The following is a 19257-nucleotide window of genomic DNA, read 5'->3' as shown; positions in this document are numbered from 1 at the left end:
ATTCTCTATAGTACGGAGGATTCTCTAGTACGGGTCTGCTACCAAGGGCTTGGGAGAGCAAAGTGTTTTTGTCGAGGCTTAGTTGGAGATCATTTGTGATGTGTGTGCCTGAAGTAGGCTTGTCCATGAAAGTTCACATTAACAAATATAAAGGTACTGTAAAGGTAAAGGTTCCCCTTGACAATTTTGTCCAGTTGTGTCCGATTCTAGGGGGCGGTGCTCATCTCCATTTCCAACCCATTGAGCTAGCGTTTGTCCACAGACAATCCTCCGTGGTCACGTGGCCAGCGTGACTAGACACGGAACGCCGTTTACCTTCCCACCAAGGTGCTACCTATTTATCTACTCGCATTTTTGCATTTTGCATGCTTTTGAACAGCTAGGTTGGCGAGAGCTGGGACAAGCGACGGGCTCACTGCGTCATGTGAATTTGATCTTACGACTGCAGGTCTTCTGACCTTGCAGCACAGAGGCTTCAGCAGTTTAACCTGCAGCAGCACCACGTTAGTCTTTAAAGTGCCACATTTTGGCTTTTTTAAACTCTTTATTTATATTTTGTTTTCCTCTATAATGCAATTTCATTGTAAATTCAAAAATTCTGCTCTCTTTTTGTACATCCTTGTGTCCTACTTTTCTATTCAATTTCTTTTCTTTCGAAATTGTCATCAGCTATGACTATTCACAGTGTGTGCAAGAAGCACCTGTATTTATCTTCTTTATGTAGTTCCACCAGGGGAAAAAAAGAAAAGAATTAACCACAACATAAAAATTGGCATTCCACCTATCACAAATACCTGTGAATTTGAATCGCTATCGAATTATTTTACGTCTGGGCAGTGGCAGACCTACATTTTTGGGGCCCTGAAGTTTGAACTGTTATGGGCACCCCTTCGCAACAAGGTCTGGATAGCCCTTGTTATCTTCTTCAAGGGGTTGTTCCATAATAAATCAGTACGATTTTTCTTAAAATGTGGTCTCAATTCGCTTTTTTGGGGGGGTCACCAGGACTAGGGCCCCCGAAGCTTAAACGTCCTTAGTTTCACAGTAGATCCATCCCGCCCGCCAACAAAACCGAAGCAAGGGGAGCGGGATCTGATCCTCACTACTGAAAAAAGCTAGCTAGCAAAACATACGAAATAACTTGCGAAGAGGAAATTATGTGCTAGCAGGAGAGAAAAAAACACAACCCGATCAACTCTTTTGAGACCGGCCCCTTGCCCTCTTAAGTAATAACCCTCTTCAACCCAAGAACTTTAAGTCTAGAAGTATTCAGGAAGTGTTCGCTTTCTGGACTACAATGCCCACAATTCCTCGGGCGACTAGGAGGCACGTCCCCAGCTGACGCATGCGCATTAAAGAGAGGCCTAGACTCGCGTGAGGCGAGCCTTTGTCGATCTGTTTTGCGTAAGGGCGTCGTGAAGGGAACCGCTTGGTCAGGCGGCCTCTTCCGGGGCCCGTTGAAGGCCGGTTTCTGACCTCACGTGCGGGATCTGCCTGGGAGGTAAGCGAGGCGGCCTGGCGTGGGGGTGGGGCGGCGTGGTTTCCCGCCCCGTCTGCCTGGTCGGCTAACCACCCCTCGCCCCTGTTTCCTTGGGCTGCGCCGGTTCCGTTCGGGGGCTCCTGCTGCCCTCGCCTCTCACCGACCGGACCCTTTACTATTTTCCCGCAGGTGTCGCTTCTCCCCCTTGCCTTGGGGGCCATTTGCCATGCACAGGTCAGCCCCGTCGTCGTTCTCCCTCGTTCAGCACCGTTGCTTTCGGGGGGCGGCCCAGAGATTGAAACAACGCTCTGGGTTGGTTGGTTGATGTATTTACTGGCTCACTAAAAAGTTTCAAACAAAAAGAGTTTTCTGATCCTGCAGAAGTTTTTAATGGGGAAACATAGTATCTTTGGATTATAGGCAAATCGTGTTGAAATTCGGCCAGATGTGCTTGCTGTGGCTCTTGAAACTAGGCTACTACCAAGGCCCGTTGGCGTTGCCAGTGATTTCAAGTATAGAGTGCACGTCATAGGAATTTGGGAAGCCGTTTTAGGCTGTTGGCCCAACTCATTCCGTGTTGCCAACCCGCAGCAGTGGCTTTCCAGTGTTTCAGGTTCTCCCCCCCCCCCCCGCCCCCAATCTTCTTATCTGGTATTTTTTTTGTATTTTCCCATGGAAGTACTGAGTAGGCAACAACTTCCAAAATGAGACAAGATTAGTGTGGTTAGGATGATAAGAAATCCTATGATGTTGGGATGACAATCTCTTATATCTGGGATTATTTATCAGATGCTGAAGACAGTCCGTCTTTTTAAATTGTGTGCAAAAAAGCCCCCCCCCCCAAATAACCCAACCTTAACCTTCGATTTTTAGAAATGACAACCTGGAGCATGTGCAGGTACTCTTCTTTTGCTTTCAGTATACACGTGCTGAAAGTTGGAATTCTGTTCATTACTTCTGGTTTTGTGGAACCCTTGGGGAATGTTTGGCCCTCTGACAATGCTTAGACATTGGGTGAAGGCGCTTGGAGCTAGCCCATCTCTGCTATATGCATCATAGTTTCGTATAGCAATTTCTACCAGTGCCATGTGCTGTCTTATGTTTATGTTGTTTACCATGCTGAACTCCTTAGAATACATGTGACTTTCCATGACTACATTGCACAGCTATTCAAGAAGCCAAGGTTGAGAGTTCTTTGACAGGGTACAATCCACTGTCACTTACTCTATCAGTAAACAGCTCCTGCACGAGAACAGCTTGATTCAGTTAGCAGCCTCTGAGCTATGATTAGTTTCTCTCTATGTCTCTAGCATGCACTGTGGAAATTGCTGGGAGGAATTTTGTTGTATTTTCTTCAGACTAGAATTCAACTGGGGCATGTAACAGAAAGTCATGTTTGTTGAAAAATGTGGCCAAAAGACATTAAAAGTTCTAGACATGTCTCATGTCTAACTTCACCTGTGATGCACTTTTCACGTTAAGGAAGAGGACAGCCGTGTATGCACCTGCACATAGAAAATTTCCTGAACAAATCTGTATATGCCCCTTCTCCAATGACTTAGGTTTACAAATTCTTAAAATTCATGTTTTAAACCTGCTTCCCGGTATATTTTTATACTTTGCATTCATGTTTATTCAAGGTTAGAGTAAATCCATTGAAAATCAGTGGGATAAGTTAGTAATTTATTAAGTTCCTCCTCTCCCCAAATTTCCTTCCTCCTGCAAAATAGGAGGTGATTGAATTATGAAATACCTCTACTGCTCCACTACGTCCTTATAGATGGAAGTTTGAAAAGAGCTGCTTCTTTTCATGAAATGCAGGTTGTGCAAGGTAAGGCCTTTTAGCTTACGAAAAGTGACAGAAGGTCAGGGGAGGGGAGAGAAACAGTAACAGTCTAGTTCTGTCACAGATGAAGCTGGAGAAATACCATTCCTCAGTTGCCTGCATAGCTTCAAATGGTGGAGTAATCTGAAAAGAGCCTTTGATGAAGAAGGAGGAATTCAGGGAAGCCAGTAGAAACAAAGATGTATCAGTGTGTTTGCTTCCATATGCAGAATCATTTTTTAATCCTGTTGCCTGCAAATGGCAGTGTAAATCAATGCTACCCGTTTGCTGGGCTGTCTGCGCCATATCTGGTCTTCCTGGGATTCACACTGATCACACAATCTATAGCATGCTCAAGAGGTTCAAAAACCACCTGAGCAGTTCTTTTTGTAATAGGATTTTGTCCCATTAGTTTTAATTATAAGTTTAAATACAGTGTGCATGCATTATATGATGACTGATATGCATCACATAATCTTGTGCAACGTGCAATGTATTCAAGTTGTTTTCAACTCTGTTCACAGGACCAAAATGAGTTTGTTTGGCTCAACTTCAGGATTTGGAACTGGGGGCACCAGCATGTTTGGCAGCACAGCTACAGATAACCACAACCCCATGAAGGTACTCAGCCCATGTTCACACGGGGGCAGGGAAAATATGTTGGGTTTTTGAACCAATTAAAATTGTCTGCTGTGCATATGCACTGGGAAATGAGTGTAACCTTGATCTGTTCCAGGATATTGAAGTTACTTCACCGCCTGATGACAGCATTGGTTGTTTGGCTTTCAGCCCACCAACATTGCCGGGTAATTTCCTTATTGCTGGATCATGGGCAAATGATGTAAGTAACAAAGAAAAGAACATATTGGGGCATACCATATATACAGCTAAGAGAGTTTATATTAAATGTGTATTTCTGCTTGTTGCTAGCAAAATGAAATCAGATTTTTGTTTTCATCAGACTTTCATTGGCTTGTACTGGTTTGACACAATGGTTGGAATCCTGTTCGTTGTGGTGCAACATAATATTATACCTGCTTAAACATGCTTTGTAAATAGCACTTCTGCCTTGACACAGTTGCACCTGTTATGTGGGCAACATAAGTTATGCCTACATAGTTACTCAGTAGGATTTCAGTTATTAAACTCATTATAAACAGGGTATTTTCTATTAGCACAGTCTTATATGTGTCTCAGAAGTCAGTTGAGTTCAGTGGGTCTTATTCCCTGATAACTGGCTACAGGGCTGCAGTTTCAGTCTCTTTTGATTTGTTTATATGTCATGAATAGACATGGGCATGAACTGACAAATCAGTGTTTTGTCCTGGTTTGTTTTTCAGTCAAAACAGGTGCTCAGTGTTTCCCAGCCCTGTTTCCTCTGGTGGGAGCCCACTCGGAGGATCTGGGGTGGGGAAGCTGGTTCGCTGCCTCTGAGTGGGCACCTGCCAGGAGAGGTAGGGCTGGGAAGTGCTGAACACTTGTTCAGCTGAAAAGCAAGCTGGCATGAACCCTTGGTTTGGCATTTCATGCCCATTTCTAATCATGAAACAAAGTTGAAAGAGCAAATGAATTTGAGAAGAGCAGTCATTATAAAAGGAAATTGTCATCAAACATAAGGACGATAATAGACATTTTAGAATATTATGAGCTTCATCCAGGAAAGCAGATGATGCTGATATTTTTAGATGCAGAAAAAGCCTTTGACAATGTTAACTGGGACTTTATGATACTGCAACTAAAGGAAATGGGAGTGGAAGGAAAATTCCTACAAACAATCAAAGCAATATATTCCGAGCAGGAAGCCAAGATCAAGGTCAATGGGAATTTAACGGAGAGCATACTGATTGAACAAGGCACAAGACAGGGCTGTCCGTTATCTCCCCTCCTATTCATACTAACGTTGGAAATTCTAAATAGACAAATAAGAGCTAACGAAGGAGTCAAAGGCCTCAAAATTAGAGGAGAAGAATTCAAGGTACAAGCCTACGCAGACGATCTGGTAATAATACTTGAGGACCCGCAGGATGGCCTAAAGGAAGTACAGTGGTGCCTCGCTTAGCGAATGCTTCGCTATGCGATGAATTCGCATAGCGAGGGGGTCCGGGCCATCGCTGGAGCGTTCGCTCAGCGATGGCCCCTATGGCGATTTTTCGCTTTGCGATGATCGCTAAGCGATTCGCTTAGCGATCTTCGCAGAATGAAGCGGGGGAGAACAGCTGATCGGCGGTTCCAAAATGGCCGCCGGAAGGTCCGCGCTGCATTTTCGCGCCCTGCCCTCGCTTACCGAGGGCGCGAAAATGGCGGCGCTATGGAGAAACATCGCTTAACGGTGAGTTTTCAAGCCATAGGAACGCATTGAACAAAGTTCAATGCGTTTCTATGGCTTTTTTATTCCCGTTTAGCGATGTTTTCGCATAGCGAAGGTTAATCCGGAACGGATTAACCTCGCTATGCGAGGCACCACTGTATTAAGAATTATAGAAGAATATGGTCAAGTAGCAGGTCTCCAAATCAATTATCAAAAAACAAAAGTCATGATCAAAAACATAAAGAAAGAGGAAGTGGGAAAACTGTTGAGAGAAAGTAACTTTGAAGTAGTTCAAAAAATTAAATATTTAGGAGTTATTATCACTAAAAAACCCAGCAATCTAATGAAAGAGAATTATCTTAGAATACAGAAGGAAATGCAGAAGAATCTGGAAGATTGGAGCAAGCTTCAAATATCATTGATGGGAAGAATTGCAATGATAAAAATGATGATTTTGCCTAAACTATTATTCCTTTTCCAAAATTTACCAATACTTATGAACTTTAAATACTTTAAAGAACTGGATCGCCTGACAACTAAATTTATATGGAATACTAAGAAACCAAGAATAAAACTTAGGCTATTACAGGATTTGAAAGAAAGGGGTGGTGTAGGGCTCCCAAATTGGTTATTATACTATAAGGCGTGTGCAATGACATGGATAAAAGAATGGATAACCCTGGTAAATCAAAGATTATTGAAATTAGAGGGGTATGATTTAAGTATGGGGTGGCACGCATATGTGTGGTATGGGAAAGATAAGGAACAATCTCATTTTATGGAACATATTGTAAGGAAAGCTTTGGGTCTAGTCTGGTATAAATTTCGAGCACAAACATACAAAAAAATCCCACTGTGGATAGCCCCCATAGAGGCATTTTCGATGAAAGTGATGAATCAGAAAGGGATGTTGTTAAATTACAAAGAATTGCTTAATAGAGAACAAAAGCTAAAAAGCAAACAAGAATTAGAGGAACTAGGGGTGGCAACAGACTGGTGATCGCTGAACAAACTAGAATCAAGATACAGAAAAGATAGAATTTTGGGCTTTTTTGAAGGTGAAGTACAGGTAGATAAACTCTGGATCCACTCTGATGAGAAAATAATAAAGAAAATGTATACATATCTATTGGAATATGAAATGGAGGATGAGAGGGTGAAGGAGACAATGGTAAGATGGGCAAGGGATTTTGGTTATAATATTGACATTGATCACTGGACAATGATGTGGAAAGACTGTTATAAAATGATTAAGCCAGTTAATTTAAGAGAAAATACCCTCAAAATGTTTTATAAATGGCATCACACTCCCATAAAGCTGGCAAAAATGTCAGAAGGAAGCAGCAATATCTGCTGGAAATGTTAAAAAAAATGGGATCTTATTACCATATGTGGTGGTCATGTGAAAAAGCCAGGGCCTACTGGTCACAGTTGTGGGATATGATACAGGGAATTATTCAAAGGAAACTAAATTTTAAACCTGAAATAGCTTTGTTAAGCATTATGCCAGAGATTACTGATAAGAAAGTTAAATATTGCTTGATGTATATATTGATAGCAGCTAGAACTCTCTGGTCCCAAAAATGGAAAAGTGAGGAGGTACCTACAATGGAGGAATACCTGAAGAAGCTGTTGGACATTATAGAACTGGACACACTATCAGAAGCACTACGAGATCAACCAAGAGACTATGCAAAACAAAGCTGGAACTTAATATATGTTTGGGCCCAGGGTCAGATATGAAGATAGGATAATGTGGTTGGTGAACTGTGTTGTTGTTTTTTTTCTTTTTCTTCGTATTTTTTGTTTTTCCCTCAGCTGTGTTTGTTTATGCTTTAATGCTCTCTGAAATTTGGGAAAGTTGATCTATATCGAGGTCTGAACCCTTGTCCTCAAAGGGGGGAGGGTGTGGGGTAGTTTGTAATTCAAATTAATAATAATAAAAAAATAAAAATAAACTGCAGCATTATTGAAACAATCTTAAAATAAACTCCTTTGTGGATATTGATATTTCATTCCAAGGAAATCTGCATCGGATCAGGTTGTATGTGTTTTAGTAAAAATAAAAGGTCTCTTGCATCCTAAAAGCAGTGGGTTAAGACTGGACTTAGTTCAGTTTTAGACTCACTAGATTTAGACTTAGTCATGTTTAAAATAGATTTATTGAAATCAGTTGGGCAAGTTAGTTATAACTAGGATTTCTATGACATGTCACACTTTCTCTTCAACCTATACTTGAACCCACAAGTGAGTTTAAACATGTTTATGAGTAATCTGGCCTTTCTCACCAGATTACTCATAAACATTTTCAAACATAGGCTGCAGAAAAAGTATGACCTGTCATAGAACTTCTCCCCCTAATTATAATTAACCTAAGTCATCTTGATTTCAGCAGATCTCTTCTAAGCATACCAATGACAAGATGGGAAGAAGTTCTCATATTTATATAAACCTCATCTTGAAAGTGGTTGTTACGGGTTTTTTGGGCTCTTTGGCCGTGTTCTGAAGGTTGTGCTTCCTGACGTTTCTACTCCAGTCCTCTGAAGATGCCAGCCACAGAGACTGGCAAAATGTCAGGAAGAACAACCTTGAGAACACGGCCAAAGAGCCCGAAAAACCCACAACAACCATCAGATCCGGGCCGTGAAAGCCTTTGAGAACTCATCTTGACACGTTGTACTTCCTTCATATTTGGGTCAAGTGGATGTTTCCAGTTTCTTTTGGCTTTTGTTTTATTACTACTGTAGTTTAGAGCAGAACATTCATGCTCTTTCTGTAAATAATGAAAGTGGTAATGCGGATAGTTGCATGTAATGTGTTGTATAAATAACTTTTAAGATTCCAGTACAGTGATTCTCAACCTTAGGTGAGCCAGCTATTCTTTGATTGAAATTCCTAGAAACCCTGGCTATCACAGCTAGTGGTGAAAGCTTCTGGGAGTTGTAGTTCAAGAACACCTGAGTTACCCAAGGTTGGGGACCACTGGTTTACTACAATTTCTTTTGAATGTATTATAATGCTAACCTATACATTGTCCCTCTCTGTTTTCTTTCTTTTTTATTAGCTTCCACAGACAGCTCCACATTGCTTGGGCCAAACATATTGTGCAGTTCCTAAAGCATAATAAACCAGGTTTTCTTAACATCCTGAGGCTTTATGTCTCCTTCATATTTGGGTCCAATTGATGTTTCAAGTTTCTTTTGGCTTTTTAGCTTTTGTAGGTCAGAATTGGCTTCATCAGGAAGTCCTTTGAGTTTGGTTTTTAGAAATGTCCCCAAATAATGTTGTTTACAATAATACTGAGAGTCAATGGCACTGTAGTACAGTAGTTTAACAAGTTGTCTTTCTTTTAACTTCAGGTGCGTTGTTGGGAGGTCCAAGATAATGGGCAAACTATTCCAAAAGCTCAACAGATGCATACAGGACCTGTGCTGGATGTTTGCTGGTGTGATGTATGTTTTTCTTGTATATTCATCCATCCATCCATCCATTCATTTTTACTTTGCAAGGATTCTGTTTAAATAGTTTGTGCTGTCTATTCATGGAGCTGGAAATCAAAAATCTTGACTTAAAACCTTGGTTTCTCCTTGCATGGAAATTAATCTTGAGTGTTAGGAGCATCCCACTCCAGGGCACCCTCTATTCCCTAACAACCAAGACATCATAGTAATGAAACATTCTTATAAGAGAGAAAGTTATTGCCACTGGGATGCTTCAGCATCTGTGTTTAGCCAACCACAGATAAATACAGTAAACTACAAACTTTTTTTCTTTGTTATTGTTTAGGATGGGAGTAAAGTCTTCACAGCGTCTTGTGATAAAACGGCCAAAATGTGGGATCTCAACAGCAACCAGGCAATACAAATAGCACAGGTATGGTTTTCAAATGTAACTATATAAAAGGGTATGCATTGAAGTTTATTGCATTGAAGTGTATTTGAAAGAAAACCTCAGGTTAATAAGACTTAACATCAAGATTTCTGATCCATTAACTGTTAATATAGTTTCTAAAATTAAAATAGAAAAATGGCATGCTTGGAACAAAGCTTAGATGAAATTACAACATTCCTGTGCATGTGAAGACTGTAGTTCTCAAACTGGAGTAAGGCAGAAAAGGGGTGATGTTTTCAGAGTTCAGGACTCTTTTCCACACATTGGCCAAATCATGAATGAATCAAATGTCCTATAACAGTGTGAGCTACATGTTAGAATATGTTTATATGAGGAGTGCTTATGGTACTAAGGAATGTTAAGAACTATTTTTGAGCTGGAAACAGCAAGTTTAAATTTTTGATATATAGTGTCAATCTTTGTTGGTATGTTAGTGGACGTCTTGGTGTCACAAACACGTTTTAAGTAGTAAAACTACCCTAGAAGCAAATGCATAATGTTTAGGAATACATACAATTTTATCCCAAGGACTGAATTTGGAGAAGCTAGAACTGTCTGTGTTGTGTGTTTGGGTGGAAACTGGCTGCCCATTTGAAGCTTATGATATTAAATACTGTCTTTTTCTTGTGCCCCGCCAAGTGAAAAGGGACAGATTTGTTTAACTTCTTCAAATTGTGGAGTGTTTAAAATACAAAAGATAGTGTTTTGTTGCTTCAAATTCTATTTGAACTAGCCCTTAAGTTGGCTGAACCTGTGAATGCATTTAAAAGCAAAAGAGACAGACAACACGAAGAGACGTGGGAAGTGTAACAGATAGCTTGATCAGTGTTGATTTGCTGGTGTATCTGGTATATCTGCCTGTCAGAAGCATTGCAAGGTCTGCTTGAAAGAGCCGTCTCGCTTTCCAGGAGATAAAAGTAAAAGGAGGAAGTCTGTATTGCAAGTTAGGTTGATCCACATTCTAAACAGAATAAATGGGGAATGTATCCAGTTATCTTCTGAATCTTATTTATTCTATAGCATGAAGCTCCTGTAAAGACTGTCCATTGGATAAAAGCACCAAATTATAGTTGTGTGATGACTGGAAGCTGGGATAAAACATTAAAAGTAAGTGTCTTGGTTATTTTTTAATAGTACTGATCTATAGATCTAGATTGATCTTCTGAAACTGTATGTGGTAAATATTATGGGGAAACTTGTGTTTATTTTGTGTAACATAGTGATGTGTAGTGTAGTCTTGTGTATGTTAACATGGAAGCAAGTCTCCTTTTGTTGACCTAAGTGCAGGAAGTGAAGCCTAGAAGTGTGGTGTATTAATAGGAACCCCCGATTCAACTTCTAGCTCACTTTGACAGAGGGTAATTGCAGAAGGGCCACGTGCCCTTCCCAGCCCTAGTCTGTTGTAAGGCAACACTACTGTTCTCTCTTAAAAGGCCACATTAGGGTGGGCAAAGGGTGATTGTAAATTGCTTCAGACCAGAAGAAGATGGAGACCCGAGAGGTGGGGCAAGGAGAAGCTATAAAAAGAGATGAGCCCTTGCCAAAGGAACCCTGGACAGATAGATGGGAGAGAATTGGAGTTGCTCCCGAGGAGGCGGATTACAGGAGAAGATCCTCCTTCTGGTTCGTTGTTCTTACTGGGGGGGGGGACTAAGGAGTGGCAGAGAAAGCTGAAGGAAGAGAGAGAGAAAGGCAGAAGGACAGGAGAGGACAGGATGGAGGATTCTGGAGATGAGAATGGAGGAGAAGAAAAGGGATGGCAAGAATTGGATAGGCCGGGGGATACCCAGTGGGACGAGATTTCCAGAGATGACACTGTGTCCCTGTTGCCGGGTTTGCAGACCCCCAACTTTGAAGCATTGAATGTCTACTGAATCCCCCAGGACCCTGGAACACTATAATAACCCATTTGTTTTGGACGATTGGAAACCCCTGTTGGCCACGTTGGCTAAAGGAGATAAGAACTGAGATACAATTAAAGACACTGGTTTATTTGTTAAGAGCACAATAAATGTTCCTTTGTTAGAAAAGCAATCCACGTCTGAAACATTCCTTTTGAATGGGCCAGAGTTGGCCCCACACACAACGAACCCTCACAATAAGGTTGCAGTTATTTACAGAGACAGTAGTTATCAGAATGTCATACCCATCACGGTCATTTTGCGGTTCTTGCTATAGAGCTTCAATGTGAAAAATGTCTTACAGTCCTTCAAGTAGGTCACTGTCACTTACATCCAATTGTTAGTCCCAATTACAATAGACCAATAAGTGAACACCTAGGTCTGTCCTCCTTGGAATGAAGACTTGGATTTAACTATGTTTGAAGAAAAATTTTGGGGTTGATCAAAATATTAGTACAGAATAAATAGGCTTCCTTTGTAATTGTCATGGAAACAACTTGAAGCCATATTATGCTAAAATGGTCCTTCTTACATTCAAGTGGGGATTATTAATGCCTTATTTATCTTCTCTTTAGTTTTGGGACACACGGTCACCTACTCCAATGATGACTCTGCAGTTGCCTGAACGGTGTTACTGTGCTGATGTAGTAAGTTAACCAGCTTCACAAATTTATACCAGAACTTATGCTGTACTTTGCCATTTGCTTGGCCTCCTTCCTAGAACAGTAATTAATATTTGGAGTTTCTGTTGTTATGAAGAATAAATTTATAAGAGTATGGAGGGAAATGGCATAAAATGAATTATTTCTTAGATAATCAGGGATATGCCTTTATTACTTGCCAATGACGTGACACGGATTAAAATACAGCAGTGAAGGCTATCACTTTTTTTCTTACAAGTGCATGTCTTTGTAGCAACTATAATTCAGATTATTCATATTTTGTTTTCAGGTTTACCCGATGGCTGTTGTGGCTACTGCAGAGAGAGGCTTGATAGTTTATCAATTGGACAATCAGCCATCAGAATTTAGAAGAATAGACTCTCCTCTTAAACATCAGGTAATAATTAGACTTGAATTGAAGCTTCTTAATTTTCAAGACTTGGGTTAATATTTGAGTTATTGTTATAAGTTACCATTTTTAAAACATTGCTTAAGTTACACATTACAATTTTTAAACACAATGGGCAAAGTTCTGAGAGCTGTTTGCATAAATACATCTGCTAGGTTGTAAAAAAAGCATCATAGGAGCACACAAAGAAATAGGTTTCTTTTAATTTTGCAAACAACTCTAGCTTGTTGTGTGAGAGACCAGCACCTAAGAATGCAATACTTTCAGTCTTATTTGGAGACTATATAAGGTGAACTTAAAAAATAATTTAGCCATTTTGTACTTTACTGTGAAGGGAACAAAATGTATCCAGATGGAATTCAAAAAGCCATTTCATTCTCCCTAAATATTTGAGCTTATGCTGTAGAATTCTTCTTTTCTTTGACATTTGGACCATCATGGCATAGTAAAATTATTTTGAACTTCTCTTTGGGTTCAAAAGATGTTTTGCCAGGTTGGAATAATTCAGATTGAGCCACCATGTATAGGCTAAATAGGTGGCAACATTCTTTGTATGCTAATGTCATATTGAAGCAGCTAGGTAGTCAATGGTTTCCCTGCATTTCAGTAAGTCTGTTCACATCAGTGTTGCAACAGTGTGGGCACTTGGTGGCCTAGTGTCTTCACAAGTTCAATTGTCTTTTGTTTCTGGCTGAGGAAATATGAGCTATCTGCCTCCCTTTGATTGGAATGTCGAAATAGTATATTGTAGATTTAATAGTCCTTATAAGTAAATGTTCTCTGTAGTTGTAACTATTTGGTGGCTTTCATACTATGGTTGTACCTACAAAAGATGCCCAGCTAATGCTTATGTTTCTCTGATACTTTACTAAAACACAGTATTTCTTGTTTAGCATCGTTGTGTGGCAATTTTTAAAGACAAAGTGAACAAACCAACAGGGTTTGCTCTTGGAAGCATTGAAGGAAGAGTAGCGATTCATTACATTAACCCACCAAACCCGTAAGTATCTTGAAATAGGCCTCTGTGACTTCAGGCTTGCAAGAAACATGGGCTGTTATAAATACTGCATTGTGTGCCCTATGGAATTGAGAATATAAATGTGGGTGTTTTTTCCCCTTAGTGCCAAAGACAACTTCACCTTCAAATGTCATCGGTCCAATGGCACAAACACATCTGCACCTCAGGATATCTATGCTGTAAGTATTTCTCGTGTCATGCAGTAAGCACCCTCCAGGGCGGTTATGCATAGACTGCCAAATCTAGACCCTCACTTCTTTGACATTTTGCCTCTGAAGAGAAGATCTGTGCTTTTTTTGTCTAAAGGGAGAAAAGTGACATCTGTAACAACCAGAATGACAGTGAGCAAAGCACATGTATCTTACATTGTCAACCCAAGATGTTCTTATTCTACTAAATATATCTGGAGTGGAAAAATTGGCAGCCTTTTACAGAGGCATTTGGCTATACCTTTATATAAATAATTTCTAATGTTCTTTGGAGCGCGTTCTTTCTCAACATGCTGTCTTCCTGTACTTTAAGACTGAGGAGCAGGATTGGTTTGAGAGCTAGATTCCTTCCCTTTTCCTGGAACCTGTTGAACCTATCAAGCCATACCCCTCATCTAGCATCTCTCCCTTTCTCTTCAGGCAAGCCTTCCCTCAGTGACTGGCTACCTGTGTATGATTTTTAAATGAATTACAGTGGTGCCTCGCTTAACGAGCGCTCCGGTTAACGATGAAATCACATAGCGATTAGGTTTTTGCGATCGCAAAAGCGACTGCATTGCAATGTTTTAAATGGGAAAAATCACTTTGCGATGGTCGGTAAGCTGTTTCGCTTACTGATTTTCGCATAGCGATGTTCTCCCAACAGCTGATCGGCGGTTCCAGAATGGCCGCCGGGTAAAAAACATGGCCGCCCACTGTGTTTTGGGACAGATTCCTCACATACTGGGCAGTGAAAATGGCTGCCGTATGGAGGATTTTTGCTTAAAGGTGAGTTTTTTGCCCATAGGAACGCATTGAAGGGGTTTCAGTGCATTCCTATGGGCATTTTTTAAAAATTGCGTAGCGATGTTTTCAGTTAGTGACGATTTTTGCTGCACCAATTAACATCGCTAAGTGAGGCACCACTGTATTATGCATTACTGCTTCAACTGGATTTTTAGTACTACAGTGGTGCTCTGACTTATGAATGTCCCGACTTACGACCAATTTGAGTTACAACCAACTTCGGCTGCAAAATTTTGCTTCGACTTACGACCGGAGCTTTGAGTTATGATCAGAAAAAAGGTGGGGAATTTAAATTGCTAACCGTTGGTTGGCGAAGAGGCTGCTGCTTTGTAGCTCTTTCGCCCCAGCGGTTAGAGTGGGTGTGTTCAGAGGAGGCTTCGGACTGCCTGGTGCTGTTTTCTGCTTCTGAGTGGGTACATACAGGGTTTTGCAGCATGGGTTTGGGCTGGGGGGGGGGTTATGTTTCTGTGCTGTTTTTTTGTGTTTTGGCATGTGTGTTTTTTTCAGCCCCAGTGCGTTCTGGTGGGGCTTGCTTTGTTGTTGTTTTTCCTGGTCAGTAATGGGATTTCAATGCATTCCTATGGGAAGTGGTGCTTCGACTTACAAACAGTTCGAGTTATGACCATCTTCTGGAAGTTCATAAGTCGAGGTACCACTGTACTTGTGTTTTCCATTTCTCAGAGTGGCATTTGTTTGTTCCTTTTCAATATTTGTATACTTATTGTTCTTAGCTTTAATATTGGTTTTTAATAATGCCTCTTTCTATTCATTGTTTTAGCTTTAAATATTGACTTTTAATTATGTAAACCACCATTGTATAATTATCTTCAGATTGAAATATAGTCTTTCAATGATGTAAGCCGCCTTGGATCCTTTGTAAGGAGAACAGCAGGGTAAAAATATTTTAAATAAAATAAAAAATAGGCAATCGTTTAATAGTAGGAATTTGTGATATGAAGTAGCTTTGTTTTTCATTGATCTGAAATGTTAAAACTCAAGTCCTGTCTATCACATGTTGTTGCACCCTTTTTTGTACAGGATCCAGACCTGCATCACATGCTTGCCTTGTTTTACATGATACAGATATTAACTTGGGCAGAAAGGAGAATAGCGAAGTAGTGCCTCTTAGCAAATTCTGCTTAGATATCTGCCACAGTTGGCTTTTCCTTTCCTTAAACTGTTTCCCTTGAAACACATCATCACAAGATTTGTTTAAGGTTGTGCTGTAGTATGGTTGTTTTGTACAATGTTTTTTAGATTGGAAGCTTGGAAAAAAGGCACTGCTAGGTTTGCCATTTTTGTTACAAAAGCCCCGATTCAACTGAATAGCCAGGTAACCTTAAGCTAAATTGTAATTAATTTTTATTTAAAAGGTAAATGGAATTGCCTTTCATCCTGTCCATGGCACTCTTGCAACTGTAGGATCTGATGGTAGATTCAGCTTTTGGGATAAAGATGCACGGACTAAGCTAAAAACATCAGAGCAGCTGGACCAGCCAATATCTGCTTGCTGCTTCAACCACAATGGCAACATATTTGCATATGCTTCCAGTTATGATTGGTCAAAGGTAAGTCAGTTGGTTAAGTGGGAAGATAAGCGCTCAGCATCTCTTTCAGACCAAAGTCTATAGTTAGAGAAGGGAAATGTTTCCAGTAAGGTTGCAAAGAAAACGTAGTCAGAGCCCTACTCAATATTAGAGGAGGTAGCCATGTTAATCTACTAGCATATCAGGCCAAAACAAAAAGAATAAAACATAAAGAAAACAAAAACGTGGCACTAAAGATTAACTGATGTATTTTAATGTGAGATTCAGTGGACAAGTCCACTTACATTTATATCTGAGGAAGTGGGGGCCTGTCCACAAATGCTCAAATTAAACTATATCAGTTGCTACTTAATTTTGTCTGTTAATTTGAAACCTAGAAATAGTGGTTTCCAACCTGGGGTCCCAAGATGTTCTTGGATTACAACTTCCAGAAATCTTGGCCAGCACAGCTAGTGCTGAAGGCTTCTGGGAGCTTTACTCCAAGAGCATCTGGGGATCAACATCTCTCTAGAATTTTTTTTTATGCCAGTTCACAATTTTTGGCTACAAACCTGATCAGTTAAATATGTTTTCAGAGTACTTCACAGTGCCTTTGAGTAGTTAGTTTTAATACATAACCTTCCATTTGTTGTCTTATTCTTAAAGTCTTTCCATGTAAAGCCTCACAGCAAGGAATATAACTTACCCTCATAGAAGTAATGTGGATTTCTAATGTAGCAATGAGACTATTATCTTAAATTCTGTCTGACTGAATATCGGAAAAACTGGTCACTAGTTGTACTGTAAATGTAATCAGTTGTGTCTGTGTAGTAGTAACTCATTTTACTATTTTTACAGGGGCATGAGTTCTATAATCCACAAAAGAAAAACTATATTTTTCTGCGCAATGCCGCTGAAGAGTTAAAGCCCAGAAACAAGAAGTAGTGAGTATTATTCAGATCATCCTTCTAGTGCTGCTTTCCCACCACATGCCCTCCTTTGGTCTCCTCCTAGTTTGTCAGTTCTGGACTGTAACCCTTCGCAGGGGGGCTCTGTGACTAATACCAAAGCACATTCTGGAGAACTCATTATTTTGAGTGATTTGTTCAGTGTTGTACAGAAACGTCTGACAATTTGCATGACAAGTTGCCAGTTTTCTCATTAGTTGCAAAATCCCTGCATTGGACCAAGAAACTTATTGACTTTCCTGTATGCACATACTGCAGAAATTCAAGGCAAACACTTATTTTCTGGCTGGGGTAAGAATGCAACTAACTCAGATTGGGAAGATCACTTGAAAGGGGCCACTTACAATTTTAGTCTTTTTACTTTCATAGAAATGTAGATTTAATATTGAATTTAATATTAAATATTAAACTGTGGGCCATTTAGAAAAAAAGTGTGCTGATTTTTTTCGGGGGGGGGGGGTTGTCTTAAAATTTTAGTTTTCCACTCATGCAAGTGGACATATGTATTAGAGGCAAAAAATCTAAAGACCAAATGGGCATTTCCTCCAAGAAGGCATCAATACCAGATTTTGGGAGGTGCAATTCTGATTTACTTCCCTTTTTACATAGGTTCTACATTATACTAGGGGATGTATTTTAGTACCCCCAAGGAGCTAGGGCTTCATCTTGTCTTTAGGAAAGGATACCACAATAGTTGAGAGTATGTTTAGAAGTCCAAGGACACAGTTAGGTAGAAGTGCTATTATAGCTATGACTCTGAACTCAGCCATTCATTTTTACAGGTCGGTGTTTTTTACCAGTCAGTCTTGTAAGATTAAGATTGCATTTATCCCCTTTCATGCAGTAGCAAGCGAAGGGAAGGGCTACTGTGTAGCTGAAAGAAGATTTTTTTAATGAATGTGTGCTACATAATATGGCCACAACTGTCACTCAGCCTGTGCCCTAATGAGCTGCAGGATCGTTGTCTCTCTAACACCTTTGCATCAGTTACACCATTATCTAACATAAGCATCAAAGTACAGCCAAGTAGAAATGATGTTGAAGTCTTTGGTTGGTCATCTAGTTCAAGCTTGCTTTCATGAGAGAACCTGATTTGTGAATGTAAACCTGATAAACCTGATGCTTATTTTCATACGTATGAGTGAAATTAAAATAGGGAACCAGAATGTGTACACAATGCTACTTCTGACAGAATTCTTTCTGTAAATTCATATGTTGTAAGACTTGCTACAATTTAAATAAAATTGCTTTAAATAAAAACATTGTTGCATGTAAGTAGTTATCAAAAGTCTTAATAAAATGCAATGTTGAAGGGAATGTATTGAAGCAGAATTCAACTGTTCTTCCTAAGAATAAGCCAGTCTGTTTTGTACTGAACACAAATCGGATTTCCTTAATTAATGCTGAAATCCTGTATGTCAGATCCCTCTGATTTCACAGAAAGTTAAGAGTATGTAGGGTGAATATAGGATTATAGCCTTACTTTTACTATCACGTTGAAACAAACGTTCTTTGCTTATCTACCTCACTGCATTCCTTAGTCCAGTAAATAGACTGGATGCCAGTATATAGTCAAAAGTATACTTCAGGATGCTTTCTTTCCAATAGTAAGAAGTTTAAAACTGTCTCATAATCAGGTTACAGTATTTGTCTGTCTACTGCAGTATTGTCTACTCTGACTGGCCTTACCTCTCCACAGTCTTGGGCAAAAAAAGGCCTTTTGAATGTCATTGCTTGAGGCAGTTTTAACTGAAGAAGCCAAGAATTCGAACCTGAGACCCCCTGTCTACAAAGTCAATATTCTGCCTTTGAGTGATCGTTCCTCCCTTATGGTAGAGATTACAGAAGGCAGTACACTAGAATTTGTTACAGATACACACATCTCATTAGAGCTTTTAAAGAACCCTGATTTTTTAAAAATCCACTTTCTACATAGCGCAGTGTATGTGAGAAACACTTCACCAGTGCAGTTCAACATGGCAAAGTGTTGGCCTCATGTCTTGTCTCAGCAGCTTAGAACCCTCACCCTGGCCCTTTCATGGGTACTTCACACATTAGCAGGAGCTCTCTGTGGGGCCATCACTCACTGATCTGCTAACACTGCATGTGAAAGCACTGGTAAATGGATTTCCGTTAGTCGAGATGCCAAGCTACATGGAACTGCTTAGTAAGGTTTGTATGGTTTTAAATCAGCTGCCAAGGCCATTTGTGTGGGCAGAGGTGCATATTGTGTCTGCATCGTTGCACTTATAGTGGTAGTTCTGTGTGATCAGT

General features: G+C 40.1%; 1 protein-coding gene across 2 annotated transcripts; it reads left to right on the top strand.

Moving 5' to 3' along the window:
* Positions 1-1344: 1344 nt before the first annotated feature.
* RAE1 (ribonucleic acid export 1) lies at positions 1345-18243 on the top strand. Of its 2 annotated transcripts, XM_072996823.2 has the most exons (13): positions 1348-1501; positions 1670-1714; positions 3830-3926; positions 4042-4146; positions 8973-9065; positions 9400-9486; positions 10525-10611; positions 11981-12052; positions 12357-12464; positions 13370-13476; positions 13598-13673; positions 15863-16057; positions 16874-18243. In XM_072996823.2, the coding sequence occupies exons 2-13, from the start codon at positions 1707-1709 to the stop codon at positions 16958-16960; spliced, it is 1122 nt and encodes a 373-aa protein (XP_072852924.1). In that variant the 5' UTR covers positions 1348-1501; positions 1670-1706; the 3' UTR covers positions 16961-18243. The 2 variants fall into 2 exon arrangements, with proteins under 2 accessions (XP_020653145.1, XP_072852924.1); XM_020797486.3 differs by lacking the exon at positions 1670-1714 and having other exon boundaries at positions 1345-1501.
* Positions 18244-19257: the final 1014 nt, after the last annotated feature.

This window comes from Pogona vitticeps, chromosome 4, assembly GCF_051106095.1.
Source record: "Pogona vitticeps strain Pit_001003342236 chromosome 4, PviZW2.1, whole genome shotgun sequence".
Classification (NCBI taxonomy): domain Eukaryota; kingdom Metazoa; phylum Chordata; class Lepidosauria; order Squamata; family Agamidae; genus Pogona; species Pogona vitticeps.
This window is presented reverse-complemented; position numbering and strand designations above follow the sequence as displayed.

Coding starts and splice junctions, on each gene's coding strand:
- RAE1 (XM_072996823.2), top strand. Junction 10,612..11,980: donor GCTGGGATAAAACATTAAAA/GTAAGTGTCTTG, acceptor TCTTCTCTTTAG/TTTTGGGACACACGGTCACC. Junction 13,674..15,862: donor CACCTCAGGATATCTATGCT/GTAAGTATTTCT, acceptor TTTATTTAAAAG/GTAAATGGAATTGCCTTTCA.